General features: G+C 39.2%; 1 protein-coding gene across 1 annotated transcript in view; it reads left to right on the forward strand.

The window, feature by feature from the left end:
• LOC125037891 (clathrin heavy chain 1-like) overlaps positions 1-9,823 on the forward strand; it is a 63,817-nt gene extending 53,994 nt beyond the window's left edge. The window contains exons 18-33 of the mRNA XM_047631129.1: positions 34-222; positions 383-508; positions 658-829; positions 960-1,162; positions 1,268-1,413; positions 1,623-1,806; positions 2,011-2,203; positions 3,433-3,590; positions 3,901-4,046; positions 4,462-4,588; positions 4,725-4,892; positions 5,117-5,266; positions 6,204-6,335; positions 6,614-6,895; positions 7,005-7,308; positions 7,737-9,823. Coding sequence (XP_047487085.1) covers positions 34-222; positions 383-508; positions 658-829; positions 960-1,162; positions 1,268-1,413; positions 1,623-1,806; positions 2,011-2,203; positions 3,433-3,590; positions 3,901-4,046; positions 4,462-4,588; positions 4,725-4,892; positions 5,117-5,266; positions 6,204-6,335; positions 6,614-6,895; positions 7,005-7,308; positions 7,737-7,861 — 2,805 coding nt within the window. The 3' untranslated portion in view covers positions 7,862-9,823. The remainder of the gene's footprint in view (positions 1-33; positions 223-382; positions 509-657; positions 830-959; positions 1,163-1,267; positions 1,414-1,622; positions 1,807-2,010; positions 2,204-3,432; positions 3,591-3,900; positions 4,047-4,461; positions 4,589-4,724; positions 4,893-5,116; positions 5,267-6,203; positions 6,336-6,613; positions 6,896-7,004; positions 7,309-7,736) is intronic.
• The last annotated feature ends 12,677 nt before the right edge of the window (positions 9,824-22,500 follow it).

Below are 22,500 nucleotides of genomic sequence, written 5' to 3' on the forward strand. Positions count from 1 at the left end.
ATTGGGTTGATTTTGATAATTTATTATTTTTAGGTTGAGAGAATATGCCGTGAATCCAACTGCTACAATCCAGAGCGTGTGAAGAATTTCCTGAAAGAGGCCAAACTCACCGACCAGCTTCCACTCATTATTGTTTGTGATCGTTTTGACTTTGTCCATGATTTGGTGCTCTACCTGTACCGTAACAACTTGCAGAAATACATTGAGATTTATGTACAGAAGGTAAGTTTTCTTCTTTTGACTATAGATTGGAGGAGGCAAAAAGAAGTCAGGATATTGGACTGTAATAATTTTTTTCTTCATTCTTTCACTTTCTTTTTCAGACTAGTGATTTACAGCATATGAAAACACTTGATGATTTCCACCATTCTCAATTTTATAGGTAAATCCATCACGTCTGCCAGTTGTTGTGGGAGGTCTTCTTGATGTTGACTGTGCTGAAGATGTGATCAAGCAGTTGATCATGGTTGTGCGTGGACAGTTCTCAACAGATGAGTTGGTGGAAGAGGTAATTGTAGAATTTGTTTCATTTTTACCTGTTCTCTCTCTCCCCCTCTCTCTCTCTCTCTCTCTCTCTTTCTCTCTCTAAGCTTTATTGTGTAAAATAGTAATTTTCGTAGTTTTTCATGATATATTAATAGAGCTGGTTCGTTATAGGTGGAGAAGAGGAATCGCTTGAAGCTGCTGTTATCATGGCTGGAATCTCGTATTCATGAGGGAGTCAATGAGCCTGCCACACACAATGCCATTGCCAAGATCTACATTGACTCCAACAACAATCCTGAGAGATTCCTGCGGGAGAACAGAAACTATGATAGCAAAGTTGTGGGCAAGTAGAATGTTCAAGCATTTTAAGCAAGGATATGATGTATTAAAATTGATAATTGCTGTCAATCCCCCCCCCCCCCCCCTCTATTTAGTAGTCATTAGCTGTGGTAACAAATTAAATTAAATTTCAGGCAAATACTGTGAGAAGAGGGATCCACACCTAGCCTGTATTGCTTACGAACGAGGCCAGTGTGATCGAGAGCTGATCAATGTATGCAATGAGAACTCCCTCTTCAAGTCAGAGGCTCGCTACCTTGTAAGGCGTAGGGATCCCGAGCTCTGGGCTGAGGTCCTCCAGGAGACAAATCAGTACCGAAGACCACTCATTGATCAGGTTAGAGAGAAAAAAGTAGCAGTTTTCATTTTTTATTTTGTCTTGTTAGTTTCACTCTACCTGATGTGACCCAAATTGTTCATAAATTTGGTTTTACTTTTATAGGTTGTACAGACAGCTCTGTCAGAAACTCAGGACCCTGAAGATATTTCTGTCACTGTGAAAGCATTCATGACTGCAGATTTGCCAAATGAACTTATTGAGCTCCTGGAGAAGATTGTGTTGGATAATTCTGCCTTCAGTGACCACAGGTAAATGCAAAAGATCATAAGGTCCTGGGAGAAAGTTAATGGGTAATAAGTAATTTTTGAAAGATTTGGACATAATAAATTGGTTTTCACCGTTCTTCCACTAATCCCCTTTTCCTCCTCCTTGACGGATATTTTAGGCCATGCAGTGTTAATGGTGTTGATTATAAGAGTTGGGATCAAAATAAAAAACAAATGAATTCATCACACAGGAACCTCCAGAACCTCTTGATCTTAACTGCTATCAAGGCAGACCACACACGTGTGATGGACTACATCACTCGTCTTGATAATTATGATGCACCTGACATTGCCAACATTGCCATTGGAAATCAGCTCTACGAGGAAGCTTTTGCCATCTTTAAGAAGTTTGATGTCAATACCTCTGCCATTCAGGTATACTGCCTGTGCTAATTTTCATTTGATATTGATAGAAAATTCAGTTTACAAGTGTCATTGTATATCTGCTATTTGACTTGTTTATTGGTTGTAATATTTGAAGAAATTTCAAGTATTTCCTTATCAAGGTCTGGGAAATATTCAAATTTTAACTGTGGCCATTTTGCATCCTAAGGTTTGTTATCCTTATTTTATTTACAGGTGTTGATTGAACATATATCAAATCTGGATAGGGCATATGAATTTGCCGAACGGTGCAATGAGAGTGCTGTGTGGAGTCAGCTTGCCAAGGCTCAGTTGCAGCAATCCTTAGTTAAAGAGGCAATTGATTCCTTCATCAAGGCTGATGATCCTACAGCCTATATTGATGTTGTAGATACAGCACATAGAACTGGTTGGTATTTTATGTTAAGTGTATGGCTGTGTTTTAACCCAATGTCAGCGGATGGCAAGACTACAATGCCATGCCCACTGTAATAAAAATTTATCTGTTGTCTTTACAAATAGATGGCTCTACAAGTGCTTAGTCACCAAGGAGTCCGCTATTAGTCTTTACCCGTCTTATCTTTTTACCCTTTACCTTAATTTTTTTAGAGCTTCATTTCTGTTATTTTATTGTCTTTAATGTTATTGATATTTTAATAACAATTTAATAATATCAATACGAATGCTAATAATGTCAATATTAATAGTATTATAAGGAGAAACGCATTTTCCCGTCAATTCAGGGGACGGGGAAATCAGGATTGGTCACTAGGGCCAATTGATAGACTCCTTGCTGCTGAGCACATGTGGAGCCATCTGTATGTAACAGAACTCCCTAAAATCTAAAGGGTATAGTACATAAAACTGCTGACATTGGGTTTAAAGGTAGTTTCAGGCAATATATACTAAGCTTTATGAAGGGGGGCCACTGGTCATCAGCATGGCCAAAAAGAAAAATATAGCTGTTTACTTTGTTTTAAACTTTCTCCTAGGAGCCTGACAAGGTGCTAATGCATTTTATTTTTATTTATTTATTTTATTTTATTTTTTTCCAGCCCCTGCACAAGTCAGTTTAGTTCTCATTTTTAAATTCTTACATGGGTCTTTTGTGAAATTGATATTAGAACAAAATCCAACAAAAGGGAGATCAATTTTCTTGGTATAAGAGTACCCAATTCACAAGACCTGTCTCTTCACAAACTAAGTCTGAAGGCCCTGTCTCAGAAAGTAAGACCAGACCAAAGAAAAAAAAAAAGGTCACTGAGTGATGATAAAGGCTTATTTTCAACGTTTTAGTCATTATGTTTACCCAAAATTTCTTGGATTTCACACAAAAAAAAAACTAGGACAAGTATAGTAGTTAGTTTTTAAAATTTAGCTTAAAAGATTAAATGCTAATAATGTCTGATTCCTTTGATGCACTAAGCACATATTGTATTATATATTGTAAAACTGATGGGCATAATTAACTTATTCTTGATAGTTAAGAAAATCAAAGATAGAATATTCCTTTGATAGAAACAGGCGTGTTTCTGAAGAACACGCCTACCAGTGACAGGATTTTGATTTGACACAAAGAAGAAAAATTCTTGATTAGTAAATTATGTCCTATGGAATTTTTAAATCTTTCTCTTTAAGGTCACTGGGAAGACTTAGTGCGCTATTTAGTAATGGCACGAAAGAAGGCTCGGGAATCCTATGTTGAGAGTGAACTCTGCTATGCTTATGCCAAGACAAACAGACTAGCAGATCTAGAGGAGTTTATTGCTGCTCCTAACCATGCTGACATTCAAAAGGTTTGTTTGCAGTGTTTTCCATGTTGAAATTTGATAGGTATTCAGAGTAAGCAAGAGTTGTTGCTTTTTTATTGATATATAATCTCTAAATATTTTTATGGAGAGTCTTGAATTAACAAATAACTCTCCTATATGCCTGTATGTATGTATATCCCTTTCAGACCCAACATAGAATAAGATGTAAAGAATAGACATTTTTACTATTCCTCTGCATGGCCAGAGTGAGCAAAAAAGTCTAAATTCTTCTATATTGAGTTTGAAAGGGATATGTATAGACATATATATATCAGTGAACAAATAATTTTTCTAGATTGGTGACCGGTGCTTCGATGATAGCATGTATGACGCAGCCAAACTCCTGTACAACAATGTTAGCAATTTTGCTCGTCTGGCCATTACATTAGTCCATCTCAAGGAGTTCCAGGGAGCAGTCGAATCAGCCAGGAAGGCAAACAGGTAATGAATGAAAATATTCATAGTCTTTTAAATCAGTTTTCAAGAATCCGTTTAAAAAAAAATCATTTTATTGAGTTTGCATAGAAGGTAAAATACCTGCCTGTTTCTTACTTAACCCTGTGACATTGGCATTTACCTATGCCATATTGAGTCTACACCAATTGCAGTTGGCTGCTCAAGTTAAAGATTAGAAGCACAGGATACCAGTTTCCCCAGCTGTTTATGATTTTGGATGCAGTACATATGAAGTCAATGAGAGACTAAGCCAACTCTGTATCTCCTTGATGATCAGTCAGGGCCAAACAAGCAAATGACAATATGGTGTGCATAGCATAGAGCAAGTTCGACTATACATACCATAGTTACTTGGCACCTTGTGTGACTAGGATAATTGTTAAATGTGCTATTCCCACAGCACAAGAACATGGAAAGAGGTGTGCTTTGCATGTGTGGACAATGAACAGTTCCGCCTGGCTCAGAACTGTGGCCTTCACATTGTTGTTCATGCGGATGAACTGGAAGACCTCATCAATTACTATCAGGTACGGTCTATTGGGTTATTGTGCTTAATTATGTGTATGATAAATTTATGTAATGCGTTTTATCAGTTTCAAGATGATGAAATATTAAGTAATGAAAACCATTAGTTACCTTAAATTTTCCCTTGTTCTTCAACAGGATCGCGGTTACTTTGACGAGTTAATAAACTTGTTAGAGGCTGCACTGGGCCTGGAGCGTGCACACATGGGAATGTTTACAGAACTTGCAATTTTATACTCTAAGTACAAGCCTGAAAAGATGCGTGAACATCTTGAGCTATTCTGGTCCAGGGTTAACATTCCAAAGGCAAGTATATTACAACTGCAAAAATTATGACTCAAAAGAATACTGCAGGTGGATTATCCAAACAAAAATTATAACAGACTACTCAGCATTAATTTGTTGCTATCATTCCCTTGCAACCCCAGGATATTTGACCATCAAAATTTGCTAGCTGAATGACCTTGATTTTTGTTTTATTTTTTATCTTATCTTATTTTATTTTGTTTTATTATTATTTTTTTTTTTAGGTTTTGCGAGCGGCAGAACAAGCACATTTGTGGGCAGAATTGGTGTTTCTTTATGACAAGTATGAGGAGTATGACAATGCTGTTCTGACCATGATGGCTCATCCAACAGAGGCTTGGCGAGAGTCGCACTTCAAGGATGTCATTACCAAAGTAAGTTCCATTGAGTTTTTACATATACAGGACAGTTCCCTTGCTTTGAATCAGTAGCCTGAAGGATATTTGTAAACTGTAATGATATGTACAACTTACTTTTATGTTAACCCAACCACCCCAGAGTTGTGTTCTGTCTCCTGTAGTTTTTGTGAAAGTTACATACAGATAGCTCCACACATGTGCACAGCCAGCAAGAAGTCTATTGGTAGGCCCTAGTGACCAATCCTGATTTCCACATTCCTTGAAAATGTGTTTTTCCTTTTAATACAATTGATATCTATACTGTTATTGTAATTAATGTTATGATTATTAAGTTGTTTTTTAAATCTTGGTAGCATTTAATGAAATAATATAAAAGAATCTTTCCAAAAGTCAAGGAAAAGGGTAAATAGGTGAGATAGGTAGGATTAATAGCTGAATATTTGGTGACTGAGCAATTGTAGAGCCTCCTTAACCCAATGGCGCCGGGTATAGCAAATTAAAAAAAACTCTACGCTCTGGCGAACGGCGGCAGCGCGCCGACTCTGAGCGCGTGATGTCGGTCCCTCAAGCCGAATCATTGCCTCGGGGCGTTTTGGCGCGGCACCGCTGCGGACAGCCGCACGCCGCACATCGTGCGTATTGTTATGACGGCGATAGCCGTGACCCGTCGCCATTGGGTTAACCCCTTGTTGATGGGTGAAGAAAACTTTAAAAAAAAAAAAAAAAAAAAAAAAAAAAGTTCGGTACATTAAGCCGAATCACTGCCTCGGATCGCTTTGGCCTGCCACTGCGGCGTACAGCTGCACACCACATTCTGAGATGTCTAGAGATGTGACCCGTCGTGAAGGGGTTAAGTGTAAATGCAATAAATGAACTTATATTACAGTGGGCATGGCATGTATTCTTTTCATACGTGCCAATTGGGTTAATGTTAGATTTCTCTCCCTTTCAGGTTGCCAACATTGAACTGTATTACAAAGCCATTCAGTTTTATCTGGATTACAAGCCCATGCTGTTGAATGACTTGTTACTTGTCCTTTCACCTAGGATGGACCATACTAGGGCTGTTAACTTCTTCACAAAGGTAAGGAGAACTTTGATAGGTTCCAACTTAATTCAGAATCAGTATTTTGAAATAAAATGTTCCTTTAAGCATCTCAGTGTATGTATGGTAATTTGTCATTACAGAAAATGTTACTTGGGTCGTAAGACTTGGTATTAATTGGAACAAAAATGGATTCAATGAAAACCATCAGATTCCATGAAAGATACTGGTATTAATTGGAACAAAAATGGATTCAATGAAAACCATCAGATTCCATGAAAGATACTGATTGTTTCTTTTCTCTAATTATATTTTAGGTAAACCATCTGAAACTGGTAAAGGGTTACCTCAGATCAGTTCAATCTCTGAACAACAAGGCCATCAACGAGGCTCTTAACTCCCTTCTAATTGAGGAGGAGGACTACACTGGGCTCAGGACTTCCATCGACGCATTCGACCACTTCGATAACATTGCTCTCGCCCAGTCCCTTGAGAAACACGATTTGATAGAGTTCCGTCGTATCGCCGCTTACCTGTACAAAGGAAACAATAGATGGAAACAGTCTGTAGAGTTGTGCAAGAAAGACAAGCTTTTCAAGGTATGTGGTCATTTGTTCAGAGTTCTTGATTCCTTACATATTTGAGGGAAAAAGGAAGAGGGTAGACAAAATTTCAAGCTATATGGTTACCATTTCCCTCCTTTCACAGGATGCCATGGAATATGCAGCAGAGAGCAAGAATTCAGACACAGCCGAGGAGCTACTCCAGTGGTTCTTGGAGAATGGCAACTTTGATTGTTTTGCTGCCTGCCTCTTCCATTGCTACGACCTGCTCCATCCCGATGTTATCTTAGAGTTGGCATGGAGGCACAATATTATGGACTTTGCCATGCCCTATTTAATCAATGTGATGCGTGAATATGTCACAAAGGTTAACAAACTTGAGGACCTTGAAAAGAGAAGGGGTGAAGAGAATGAGACCAATGAGAGCAAACCAATGATGAATATGATTGGTGAGTAGCTTGTGCACCCGCTGCTTAATTAAATGTCTTTTTTTTTTTCAAACTTTAATGCTTGAGAAACCTTTTTTTAAACTTACATGGTATGTCACACAGTTGACTGCAATCTTCCTCACACTCATCAAACCTAGCTATCTCCTATTTATTTATTTCCCATATATCATCATTGTTTCCTCCACCTCAGTATGTCACATCTATATCCTTTTAAGCTCACACTGCCATGTGTGTGTTATATTTGATGCCTTCTTAAATGGGTTGATTGGTTCCCCTATTTAGCATGAAATTTTTAGTTTTTGATTAAAGTTGAATTATTTATTATTCTCATTAGTTACATTCCTAATTATTATTATTATTAGTATGAATTATTTTTCACTTTCTCTACTGTGTTGCCCAAAAGCTCCAAAGGTGTGTGTCCCTTGCAGGTGAGCCACAGCTTATGATCACAGCTGGCCCAGGCATGATGGGACCTGGCTACCCCAACGCTGGTTATGCTAACAACATTAACTACGGAGCTGGCATGCCCTCCTACCAAGGCTACAGCATGTAAACACTAATTCAGGATTCCCCCTGCAAGTTGATCACCAGTGTGTGAACATTCAGGTTGGTTCAATAGTAATGGTAGACTTTGTTAAACTAAGGCTACAGCTTGTAACTAATATAAAAAGTAATAATAAACAGAGCCTTTATGAGAATGTTCCATAAGTTATTGGAAATGTGAAAAAAAAAAAAAAAAAAAAAAAAAATATGTACCAAGTTGATGACTTATCCCCAGGGATATAATGTGTCCAAAATCTGCCTCTATAGTTCCACATGATTAACTCAAAGTATAAATGGGCTGAATTTGTTGTGCCCAGTGAGAGCAAAATACAGCTTATTGTTGAGTAGTGTATGGTTAGTGTGAGAATGAGTGAGTGTGCTGTAGAGGCGGTCAGGTCATTCACTCGGCTGTTACACAGACTGTCGTCCTGTTTGTTTATTTTTTATTTTTTATTGTTATTATTATTATTATTATTATTATTATTATTATTATTATTATTATTATTAAATTTTTCCCCCCTTTCTTTCTATAGTTCTCGTTAAAAGGATTTATACAAAATTTGTGGAGGTGCGAGGCAAGACATGCTGCCTCACATGATGGTTTTATTATATTTCTTTTATTTATTTACCTTTTTTTTTCACTTTTTAATAGAGTTCGAATGAATATCATTTGTATACCTTGTCAAATGATCCCAGTGTATATAGTTTATCCTATCAAGATTTATGCTGTATGTGATGTAGCACTGTTTTGCCTTTTCCTCTTAGATTGATTTATGATTGGTGTCCCAGTGTAGAGATTTTGAAGTTGATTCTGTGAGGATTTAGAATATAATATGTATATATAGATTAAATCAATAAGGATGATAGACATAATAATTCATGGTGAAGACATACGGTATCCTGTAAACCTAATAGATGTGATTATTTTCAGACTGAAGGATAAACATTAACCTGTCTCTGTCAAACCATTCCTAAACTTAATGATTAGCAGGCTGTAATGCTGTATCCTTCACTCTGACATGAGACTGAAGGTGAAATAGCCGAAGTTTTGTCCATTGTGTGCCTTCGAATAGCAAATGGAAGAAGGCTAAAAACAAAAATGTTAAAAAAATAAAATAAAAAGTTGTCCCTTGTTATTGATGAGGTAATGCTTTCCAAAGGCCAATGGTATGTGTTCAATGGTTGTTCATTAGCAATTTAGGGAATTTATAATTGGTCTGGCTTGAGCAGCTTTCCCCCAGGGGAACAGCCTACCTCATTGAAATAGTTCGGAATAAAGTATAAGCTTGCTTCTACCTGCATTGAAGTGTTGCCAGCTATCTGTAGTTGCACTGAGGTTGTGCATCAGTCAGCTACCAATGTTAAAAAAAGATCAAATACTATCTCCCATTTTCAACAACCTAATTGGAACACGGTTTCCCGGTGTGATGGCTGGCAGGTATTACAGCATTGTGTGGAGAGGAAAGGTAGTTGCCAGGTTTCAGTAAATTTGTTAGAAGAAAATGTGTATAGAATTTAAAAGTCTGACAATGAAGAACCACTGTATGCATTCTTTCCTATCACCTCCACTCTTTTGTCTTCAGTGACCATGGAACTTGCGTACTTTTTTGTTTATTATTAGTTTGTTATTGTTATTTTATTGTCATTACTTTTTTTTATGATTATTGATAGGAGAAACCCATCCAGTGGACACTAATTCAAGCTTGAAAGATAGTTATACTTAGTACCTTAGTTTATTATGAAGGATAGTATTTGTATTTTTAAGTTGAAGCTATTGAAAGTTTTAATGTATTTATTATTATTAGGCAGATGAGTTTGCATGTACATTTCTGTGGTGATGAAGCCATTCAACTCCAGCTAGGCTTCAGGAGAGACATCTATTGACTTCTTAACATTCAGTGGTTGATGCCTGAAACTTAGAGCATATGTACTGTGGCTACATGTCAAGTTTAAATAAACACTCCCACATGAATTCCTCTTTCCATTTGCCTTGTCCATGTTGTGTTCATGAAGTTGCATTAAGTAATCTGACCTCTTGGTCTACTTGAAATTGAAATGGAGCTCTATGATCTATTACAGAAACAGGCTTCCAAGATCAGTGTCGTCTAAATCTGAAAATTTAGACAAAGAAAGTAAGTGGTCACAGAAAAGTGATCAATCAAAAGTTAATTTTACTAAATACTTTAAGTACTTTGAAGAATAACAAATAATCACAGGAACACTTATGTAGGGGTTTGTAAACTTGAAATAGTAGAATCATGAACAGAATTATATGATTAACCCAATGGCGACGGGTCACGGCTATTGCCGTCATAACAATACACCCGAAATGAGGCGTGCGGCTGTCCACAGCGGCACCGCGCCAAAACGCCCCGAGGCAATGATTCGGCTTGATGTACCGAATTCACGCGCTCAGAGTCGGCGCGTTGCCGCCGTTCGCCAGAGCGTAGTTTTTTTTAATTTTCAATACCCGACGCCAATGGGTTAACCCAATGGCGTAGGGTCACGGCTATCGCCGTCATAACAGTACGCCCGATTTGAGGCGTGCGGCTGTCTGCAGCGGCGCCGCACCAAAACGCCCCGAGGCAATGATTCGGCTTGATGTACCGAATTCATGCGCTCAGAGTTGGCACATTGCCGCCGTTCGCCAGAGCATAGTTTTTTTTAATTTTCTATACCCGACGCCATTGGGTTAAGAGAACTGTTATAGATAATAAAAAACATTTGTTGAAAAGAAATTTTGATATCTTCTGGTATGTTCCCCCCCAATCCTTTGCCCGTTGTTGTCGTGGGGGGGCTTAGGAGACGGAGACTGAGACTGAGACCCAATGATGGGGAACTCCTCAACCTTGGGACTCAGCCATCGACTCAACTAATTTTGCATGGTCTTTTTTTCCCACTTATACTTTTCGTTTCAGTTTCTTCACCAATCTCTTCTACTATCCACCTCCTAAGGTGTGAGAGCTGTGCTGAAAGGATGAAAGGCTGATCTTGTGTCAGTCCTGAACGGCCTGAGGGAACCATGGGCACGGTATTCCCCTGCCATACCTGGCCCTTACCCCTCAAGGGGACCCAGAGGGGTGGACTGTTTTTTTTCCCCAATATAATCCAGGCTTATCATGGCCAATAATGAAGATGTAACCCCACTATTAGGGGCAATGAGGCTTGCCCCTTTATCAAATAGCCCCAATCCCGGCTCCCCTTTTGACCACGGCTCCGAACACTGCAACAACTCCCCCATCATCAATGCATACTAGTACAGTATCAACCATAATCAACAACCAACCCCCTGGAGATTGACCACAGCTCCGAACATTGCAACAACTCCCCCATCATCAATGCATACTAGTACAGTATCAACCATAATCAACAACTAACCCCCTGGAGACATTTCTACTCTCCCAACATGCTCAACTTCAACACCTTTACTCCCACAACCTTCTTCATCAACCACCCCATCTCCCCTTATTACTACCTTACAACCTTATTGCCCACCTCCCCGTAACACTACCCCCCTCAACACTACTCCCTCCTCCACACGTCCCCGCACTTCTACTACCCCCACCTCTACAAGAATCCTAAATATTCTATTTAGTCCAGCCAAATGGGACCGATTTTTCGTGATCCCTCCCACAGCTCCCTACTCTTAAAACACCCTCCTGTTCCAACAATGCCTCCAAAAACAAGTAGGCAAAGTCTCTTTCCGTAGCCGACGCGACCTTTCCCGTCTCGTCACAGTAACAACTGAAAACGAAGCTATAGCATTAACAAAACTAACTGATCTGTGGGGTAATCCCATCCCTACAGAACCTCATCCAACCCTCAATACTTGCACTGGAACTGTCTCTTATCTCCCCAACAGATTGCCCAATCCATGACAAAGAATGGTCAGATTGTGGAGAGGACTTACTCGCTTGTCTCACAGACTATGATGCAACATATGTACAATGCTACTCCATTCCTCCCAGAGGAAATCGTAAGAAATCCATCAACATTGCCAAAATTACTTTCCGTAGACATGACCTTCCCTTAAATGATTACATAGGTGGGGAATCCCTACCTGTCTGACCATACCAACCTCCTCCTCGTCAGTGCCAAAATTGTTGGCATTTTGGACATCCTGCCAAACATTGCCGTTCCACAGCCAGATGCCCGATACGTGCCCAACCTGGCCATACTCGATCAAATTGCTCTGCACAATCACGCACATGTGCAAACTGTAGCGGCCCCCATAATGTATTTTATAGAGGCTGCCCCACCTGCAAATTTGAGTCTGAGGTAGCAACTCTCAGATTCAGACTTGGACTCACTCTACATGAAGCCAGACAGGAAGCACGTCGACAAGGCTTTTCTCTTACCCCCTACTCCAGTAATGTCACTCACTCTGCCAATTCCCATACCTCCCAAGCTCCTACACCCTCTCCTAAACCCAACCCCCCTCCATCTAAATTCCCCTCTTCTACCTCCTACCTTCCCCAGTCAAACTCTTTTGCCATCCTTAACCCAGACACTCCAATCTCTACCCAATCAAATTCTTTTGCTATCCTAAATCCAGACACCCCAATCTCTACTACAGCCCCAACACCTTCCCCTCTCCCTCCCCGCACTACCCGCAGCAGACAATAAACGTTCCACCCCCTCTTCCCTACCTCACAATCACCTCCACCTTCCTTTGCCCCTATTTATCAGACACCAGACTTATCTTCCCCCCTCACAAGAAAACCTTTATCTCACAAAACTCTACAACCAACCCCATTACAGAAACTCTTGAAGATATCCAGAACTACATAATAGAATCCTAAACTGATACTCATCCACCTTCAAATTCTACAATTCCCGCTCCCCCCACACTCAAAGTGACTGCCGAAATCCATCCTCCTCCTACTCATATTCTCCCTACACCCAATCCTCCTACCCCATCCCAACAAAACCCATCCCCCCCGACTCCACCCCTACCTGTATTAACCCTCCCACCATCCCCTCTATCCCTTCCACTCCCTCCTGGATACACTCGTGAATCCCTCATGTCACAAATACCCTCTTCCCCAGACCCTCTACCTCCCGACACCCCTCCTGATACAACACCACCTCCCCAACCTCATTCTTTATCCCACCCTCTAGCACCTTCCCCTTCAAATTCTCCAACAAGCACTGCAATCTTTGCCACTAAATCAACGAAAGTATAACAATCCTTCATTGGAACATTCGCGGTTTCCGCTCTCACAGACCTAACCTCCGACATATCCTCTCCTCTTATAACCCATCCATTATATGCCTCCAAGAAACTTTTCTTACACAATCTCCAATACCAATCCCCAATTACCATTTTGTTTCTTCCCCACACTCCCTTTATCTCGTCTATACTTATCAACCAAAAAACACCTTATGTCATACCTCCCTTTTAAACCACTGTCCCTTTTACAGTTATTCGTATCTTTCTTCGCCGCTGGATCACAGTGATTTCAGTCTACTTCTCCCCTTCCCACCCCATTAACTTCGTCGCTTTTGAAAACCTAATTTCCCAACTTCAATCACCTTTCCTCATAGTAGGTGATTTTAATTGCCGCCACACTCTTTGGGGTGATTCTATCACCAACACCCGTGGCCGAGCTCTAGAGCGCTTCCTCTCCACAGCTGATCTTATTATTCTAAATACAGATCGCCCCACACACTTTGATACACGCACGCAGTCTTTTTCATGCATTGATCTCTCTCTATGCTCCCCTTCTCTTCATTTAGATTTCCACTGGTCAGTTCTAGACCACTTTCCCTATAGCGACCACTTTCCAGTTCTCCTTTCTCGAACTTCATATGTACCACTTCCCAACTCCCCACGCTGGTGCTTTGATAGAGCTGACTGGCATACTTTCACTTCACTCTCTACTATTCATACCCCTCCATCATCCCTCTCATCCGTATCAGAAATGATACAATTTTTCATAACTACAGTCCTAAGAGCTGCCCATACAGCTATCCCTCGAACCTCAATACCTCCAAATGTGTTCCATGGTGGAATTCTGATTGCACTAAAGCACTCCGTGTAAAACGTGCACAAACGAGGTACCCCTCATCAACTATCAGCTCTTATCTCCTTTAAAAGAGCATCTGCCTGTTTTCGTCGTACAATCCGAAATAGTAAAACCAATAGCTGGCAAAATTATGTTTCCTCAATTACATCCTCTACATCTATCTCAAATGTTGGCGCCGGATACATAAACTATCAGGCAAACATCCCCCCCATTCAGCCCCCGTCCTCCATATTCGAGATACCCTCATCTCTGAACCTCCCGAAGTCGCTAATGAACTAGGTGACTATTTCAGCCAGGTCAGTAGTGGCTCTCACCTTTCTCCACACTTCTCTTCTATTAAAACCATCAGGGAACGTACCCCCATTATCTTCACCCTATCCTCTGCTGAGTCCCATAATGCTCCCTTTTCATCCTCTGAACTCAATGCTGCCCTAAAAGCGTGCCGCAACACTCATGAAGGCCCTGACGGTATTCACTACCGTATGCTCCGACAACTCACATCTTCCTCATTATCCTTCCTATTAACAACTTACAACCACATATGGACATCAGGAAATTTTCCTTCTCATTGGCGAGAAGCTCTTATCCTCCCTTTCCTAAAACCCAATAAATCGGGTCCCCTTCCTCAAGACTATCGCCCCATCGCACTAACTAGCTGCTTATGCAAACAACTAGAGCGAATGGTTAAGTTCCGCTTAATGTGGTATCTTGAATCCCACAATCTTATCTCACCTTCCCAGTTTGGTTTTCGCCGTGCCCGAAGCACAACTGACCCCCTTGCTCATTTTGAGACATATATTACATCCGCATTTGCACGCCATGAATCCGTACTAGCTATGTTTTTTGACCTAGAAAAAGCATATGATACGACATGGAGGTACCATATTCTCCAACAATTGTCCTCTCTAGGCATATGTGGAAATATGGGTGTCTTTATAAACTCTTTCCTCTCCCAACGCACTTTCCAGGTCAAAATTGCCTCTGCCACATCATCTTTCTTTCCTCAAATTGAAGGTGTCCCACAAGGCAGTGTGCTTAGTACCACCTTATTCCTTCTTGCTGTAAATGACATTGCCTCAGTTCTACCACCAGGAGCCCGGTCATCACTCTATGTTGATGATTTAACCATCTATGCCTCTGGCACATCCATACCAAATCTCTACCAATTTCTTCAATCTGCAATATCATCAGTTTCCTCCTGGGCCACAAACCATGGCTTCCGCTTTTCTACCTCCAAATCTTTCTCCATTCTTTTCTCTCGCACACGTGTAGGTCCTCTACCATCACTCTTCTTATATGACACTCCACTTCAACACCATTCCTCTGGTAAATTCTTAGGCGTCATTTTTGACTCCAAACTATCCTGGCGAGACCATATCCTTTATATCAAAGAAAAAGCTCGTCGCCGTCTCCGAATTTTACAAACCCTATTCCATTTATCCTGGGGCTCAGATCGAAAAACTCTCCTTAATCCTCTCCACTCTAGATTATGGATGCCATATCTACTCCTCTGCCTCAACTTCTCTCCTTGCTCACCTTGATACAATCCACCACTGTGGTCTTCGCTTAGCCCTAGGTGCCTTCCGCTCCTCTCCAGTTGAGAGCCTGTACACTGAATCAGGCATACCATCTCTCTCTCGACGCCGTGCCCTCCTCTCTCTCCGATGTTATGCTCGATTCCACCAACTTCCCCTCACTAAACTAACTATCCCACGATCCCTACTTCCTACCTTTGCTTCTTCTCCACGTTTACCTACTCCTTTCTCCACTCGCATGGATAATCTCCTCTCCCATTCCCCTTTTCCCCATCTCCGACTCCTCCCGTTCTCTGTCCATTCAGTCCCTCCATGGCTTATACCTTGCCCCCATATTTGCTCCTCTGTCTACCCTGACCCACCAAAATCAAATATTCCTCCTACTGTCCTTCTCACCCATTTCCTTGACCATGCCTCCACTTATTCCTCCAGTATTCCCGTCTACACTGACGGCTCCAAAACCACCTCCGGTGCTGGTTTTGCAGTAATCTTCCCAACTCGTACTTTCAAATACCCCCTCCCTCCTGAATCCAGTGTCCTTACTACAGAACTGTATGCTCTCCTTTTTGCCTTAAAACACATACTCACTACCCTCTTCCTCTTATACAATTTTTACTGAGTCCCGTAACTTATTAACCCTCATAAAGTCAATACACACGACCAACTCCCTTGTTCGTAAGATCCAGAACTGGTTGTTCTACCTGTCTACACGTCATAAAACAATCAAATTTTGCTGGGTACCCAGCCATGTTGGAATCCCCGGCAATGAACAAGCAGATACTCTAGCACGCTACGCTGCTATGTCCACATCAAACCAACCACGTTTCTCACATATCCCAGCCACGGATTATTACCCACACTTTAAGACCTTCTTGTATAATCGATGGCAATCTTTTTGGTCAAGTCTACACACTGATAAATTACATACTGTAAAACTGTCAATCTCCTCCTGGTCAGCTCCATTCCATCGGAACAGACGTTGGGAGACGGCCCTCGCCCGCTTACGCATTGGCCACACCCGTCTAACACACTCATATCTAATGTCACAATCCGATCCACCCCTATGTCCCTTATGTAATGTTCCTCTTTCAGTCCCACATATTCTATTGTCATGCCCACGTTTTGAAGCAGCCCGTACTTCTACTTTCTCCCACCTATCCTCCCTACATAGACATCCCAACTTATCAGACATCCTTACAGAATCTCACACTTTCTGCTTTGACAACCTGTTTTCCTTCCTCAAACGCATATATCCTTCACTTGATCTAATCTTTTACATTACCTCATCCGACCCTAACCCATTCGCTTACCAATCCTTTAACCCAGCTTTAACAACTAATCACTAACCCAAACACCCCTCACTAACATTAACTATAGTGCTACATGACCTTAGATGTCTAGCACATTTATTTTGCCTTTAACCATTAACCATTAACCATTCTGGTATGTTACATTGAACAACAGTTAGGTATACAAGTCACAAACCAAAAAATTGCAGATGGTAAAAAAATAATTTGTTAGGGGACTGAATTGTTTAGAATTTTTGTTTGCCTGATAGGGTTCTCAGATAAAGATTTTAAAGAATTCATCCTTTAGTTGTTTATTAACCCAATGCTGATGGGCATGACGTGCACATACGTGCCATACCCATTGTGAGTTACTTGTTTGATTGTTTTTACACATAAATGGCTACACTTGTACTAAGCCACCAATGAGCCAATTACAAGTACTGCCTGTCTTGCCCATTTACCCTTTTCTTTGATTTACGAAAATAATTTATGATGTCGTATTTTGCTGTTACTAATGTTTATGACATTATAGTAATGATAATGTTTATAATAAAAATATCACCATCAATATTCATAGCACTATTAAAAAATACATTTTTCCCACCCATTCAAATAGGTAAAGTCACAAGGTCTACTAATTGACTCCTTTGTGGCTAAGCCCTAACAGAGCCATCTATGGGCAGATATTTCAGAAAAAAAATATAAAAAATGAGCACAGCATTTTCCCCATTATCTATTTTCCCCGGTGGCACTGGGTTAAGTAAATTGGAAAAAAAAGTGTGTTTTGCAACCCTTACTCGGAACATAAATTTTTATTGAACAAGATAAGATGGTACGGCTTGTCCATTACACTTTCTTCAGTTTCATTTATCTACTAGGGTAAGCACTTATCCAAATTGTGTATTTTTGTTATTTTTCAGTTAAGTGAAATCAGCAAATAACAAAAGTAAGAGGTATGTGAGACGAATGAGGTCAAAGCAAAAGAAACTTTTCAGGGATTTTTTTTTTTTTTTTTTAACTGCGGTGTCCTTCTGCCTCTTGTTTGTTTGTATTAAAGCCACTTATTTCAATCTCATATGTGCATTACTTTTCTGCCTTTTTAAAATCATACATATTTTTTTTTTTTTTTTCCCACAAAAAAAAATGAATGGGAAAAAATGGAGAACAACCAAACCTGGCCCCCCTCGAGTCAAAAACGAGGGAAAGCAGAAAAGAAATCAAAAATAACTTTTTCACTTTCTCACATCTGGATACTCGCAAAATAATATCCAAACATATATATAGACATAGATATACATAACAAAAAAGGGAAATATACATTTCAGTAATAATATACTTAAAGAAATACACATGCAGTTAAGTAAGAAGATTTGTCACCTGGTCACTTATTGCAAGCATTGGCATCCAAAGAGCGCGATGGCATGCCCCTCATCTCCATGAACATGTCTCTCCAAGGCCAAGGAAAGACAGAGGAAGTAGTTTAAAGCATGGTTCCTTTGAAGCTGTTCTTCAGTAAAACATTTTGCCTCATTCTTGGAAATAATGTCTGATCTATTATAGGGTATGTTAGGACTCTGGTAGGAGTTTTGTGTCATATTCAGAAGATGCATGAACACATCAGTGCTTAGGCCAAGTAAGTATGAAAAACGGTCACTGATATATACTTCCAACAATAAGATGGCCAAGAAGGAAAAGATACTTTCCCAAGATTTGTTCCAACAAAGCACATGCTAGATTCCAAAGGTTTGCCTTTGCACTCGTGGTGTCAAAGCACATTCCCTCATGTTTAGTTACATAACATCCATCAACCCAATTGGCACGGTGTCAAGAATACATGCCATGCCTATTGTAACTAGTTAATTTATCAATTAATCTATCAATTTCACCTGTTCACCCTTTTCCTTGATTTTTTAAAAAGTTTTTGTATAATTTCCTTGTTACAAATATTTTGATAACAATTTAATAAACATCATAACAAAAACAATAATAATGCAATGGATATCAATAGCATCAGAAAGAAAAACGCTTTTTCCTACAATTTCAAGGAATGGAAAATCAGGAACGGTCACTACGCCCTACTGATAGATTCCTTGCTGGCTGAACACATGTAACAAAATTTACAAAAAAAAAATATATATATATAGGGAACAGTACATAAATCCGTAGTCATTGGATTAAGAACCTGTGCTATTGCTCTTGGTTCTCCCTTGGAACATTTGCAAATAGGGATGCTAGATATTGAGCTTGATAAACTTTAAAGCGGTACCTGAAATGTACATGAATATGAATAAATATATATTATATATATTATATATATTATATATATTATATATATTATATATATTATTTATATTATTTATATTATATATATTATATATATTATATATATTATATATATTATATATATAATATATATTATATATATTGTGTGTGTGCGTGGCACATTTATTTTGTTTTTAACCATTAACCATATATATATATATATATATATATATATATATATATATATATATATATACATATATATATATATATATATATATATATATATATATACATGTATACATATATATATACATATATATACATATATATACATATATATAAACATATATATATATAATTTATATATATATATAATTTATATATATATATATAATTTATATATATATAATTTATATATATATAATTTATATATATACATATATATATATATAATTTATAAATATACATATATATATAATTATATATATACATATATATATACATATATATATATATAATTATATATATATATATAATTTATATATATACATATATATAAATTATATATATACATATATATATATATAATTTATATATATATATAATTTATATATGAACATATATATATATATAATTTATATATACATATATATATATGTATGTATACACATACACATACATATATACATATACATATATATGTATATATACTTATATATACATGTATATACATATATATATATATGCACATATATATATTTATACATATATATACATATATACATATATATACATATATACATATATATACATATATACATATATATACATATATACATATATATACATATATACATATATACATAGATACAAATATACACATATACACATATAAATATACACATATATACATATATTTATCATCATCATCAAAGGGATAATGCCAACGGGGGCGCATGACCTCATCTACCCTTCACTTCCAGCCACGAGGGTCCCTCGGGGCGAGTCTCCAGGCAGGTCTGGTCACGCTGCTCAAACCATGACCTCCTTGGTCGTCCCACATGCCTCCACCCAGTATTGTCTCTGTAAAAGGCTATATAAATGGCTAGTACTTGGCGTAACTGGTACCTGCGCTGGCGAGTTCCTGGTCCTTCGCTGGATCTATGGGCGTCCCGGCAGGCGGGGCCCTTCCACATCCTGGGGCGGCTTAATACCTGCTCTAACGAACATCCTGGTGATCTTCCGGTGACGTCCTTCCCACAGCATCCTAAAGTGCCGTTCCTGCAGTAGGGTCCTCCTTCGGTGCCGTGTCAGATAGCGTTGAGCCAGTTATACACCTAAGATAGTAAGAGAAAAAGAAAGGCAACAGAGAAAAGGGGGCATTAAGCGTCTATCTGGTTGTTTATATTAATCTGCAGTTTTTAATGTTCGATTTTACGTTATTTTCGTTTTTTTTTTTTTTTTTCATTTTGTGTTTTACTTCCACAAGATAAGAAGAAAATAGGAGAGGGAGACGTTAGTAGCGATCCGAAAGGACCTGGCTTGAACTACCAACCGTCTCTGACAGATAGGAGAGTAGATAAGGGAAACGACAACGGCAATCCGTAAGGATTTACTTGAACCAGTTGTCGTAACACAGAGAAGAAATGTAGTAAAATGAGAAATCAGGTACTAGTCACTCGTCACGACCGACAAAATCGCAGGTAAAAGAGATACGTCATAGATCTTTACGCCTGCAATACGACAACAACAAACACTATTAATGAAAAAGTTTGTCTTTTGTTCCGCGTGGATGAGTGAGTGAGTGTGTGTGTGGGTCAGTGAGCGTGAATGAGAATGAAAACGAGAGTGACCTTACACAGAGCAGAATGTATGACAAACATGAAAATGATCGTTCATTTTAACAACAATGCGATAAACTAGCAGTGAAATTAATAAAAAAAAAAATTCAGCTATCACATTAAAGTCAACATTTAATGATATGCGACAGAATATTTGCACTAATGAACGGTGACGTGAAAAATATTCGCAAGCTTTCTCGCAAGCAAATCTTCTCGGGGTCAGCAAATCTCCCGAGGTAGCCATGTCTATCTGTGCATGCAGACTTCATCGACGGCGGTCTATACCCAAAAATACCGTACTATACGAAGCAACGAGCTGGGAAAATTTAGAAATAACCCACTCTTTTCTGCGAATCTGTGATGGGCGCTCGTGACATGCCCTACGGGAATCTATCACGAATCACACGATCGCCTTGGATTTACCCACAACATGCCAGCGACTTCTAGAGGGAGAGAAGGGTGTAATTAATAAGCGAGTAACAATTCTAGCTTAAACCCTAGTCCTACATTATTTAACGGACATACTTCGGGTCACCCGACTCAAAGGTTGCCGACCGCACGAATAACTACTATGTACCTACTATCGTAACGTCGGAGCGCAGTCTTTTTGGCGATTGGGCATCCCTGTTCATTATATGGGAAAGATTCTAACGCTATACTTAACTAATACATTTATATAAAAATCACGTTACAAGCTCGGCCTTAGCGCCGATAGAGCGGTGTCACCATTGAGCAATGATGCTACGCGTATTCCTATGGTGCAAACAATTACAACAACGAACTGTCTCATAAGCCATTTCACGTGCTGACCGACCGGAAGAAAGAGAAAGCGAGGTCAAGTCGGGACGGGAAACGCGCGAGGGGAATAGAAATGAATGAAATGATATTCATGATAACGATAAAATCATGAGCGCGGTAAATTCGTTGCAGTTGAAACAATATAAATCTCGAATAACGAGAATAAATAATTAAATACTTTATTAATTAATAATGATAATATTCATGTTTGTTGACCACATACCGTGATCACACAGTAATGCGATCGAAGGTCAGAAGAATAGTGTGAGAACGTGCCATTTGCTGTCACTTAGCACTTTTACCCAACAAAACCAACGTGAGAATGACTACACATACGGCTTAACACATTTATGGAAGAAGAAGGGAGGGAAAAGAAATAGAGAGGCCCAAAACGTGTACTCACGTGGTTTTTAAAACATGGTCGATCGTGGAAAAAATATAGTGGCTAGCAGTGCGATACTAGTTGTTTAACAGACGTAACTACTAAGGGGTCAAACAAGGTCAGATAAATTCGTCATCTAAGTCCTCGCTGAGTCGATGGTTCTCTACTGGACTTCGAGCCACGTGGTCTATGTCTAATGGCTTACGCAAATCGTGCTTATGTACACGGTATAGTCTCGCAGAGAGACAACCTGATGGGAAGGGTCATCCACAGGGAAACAAGCTAGGTGCTCATATAGTCTAAGCTGGTGATACTGGATTGTGCAAGTAACAAGTCCAATGCTAGTTTCATGGTGTAGCCATCGGTTGGATACGTGGTCCTGCCAACTGTACCCCATTATCCGGCAAAGAGACTTGTTACACAAGGCATCAAGACGAGACTCCTCGATGGTGTCCAGGTTTCGCTTCATTACAGCAAAATTTGCAGTATCAAGGCCTTGACACGTAGCTT

Source organism: Penaeus chinensis, chromosome 24, assembly GCF_019202785.1.
Source record: "Penaeus chinensis breed Huanghai No. 1 chromosome 24, ASM1920278v2, whole genome shotgun sequence".
Taxonomy (NCBI): Eukaryota; Metazoa; Arthropoda; class Malacostraca; order Decapoda; family Penaeidae; genus Penaeus; species Penaeus chinensis.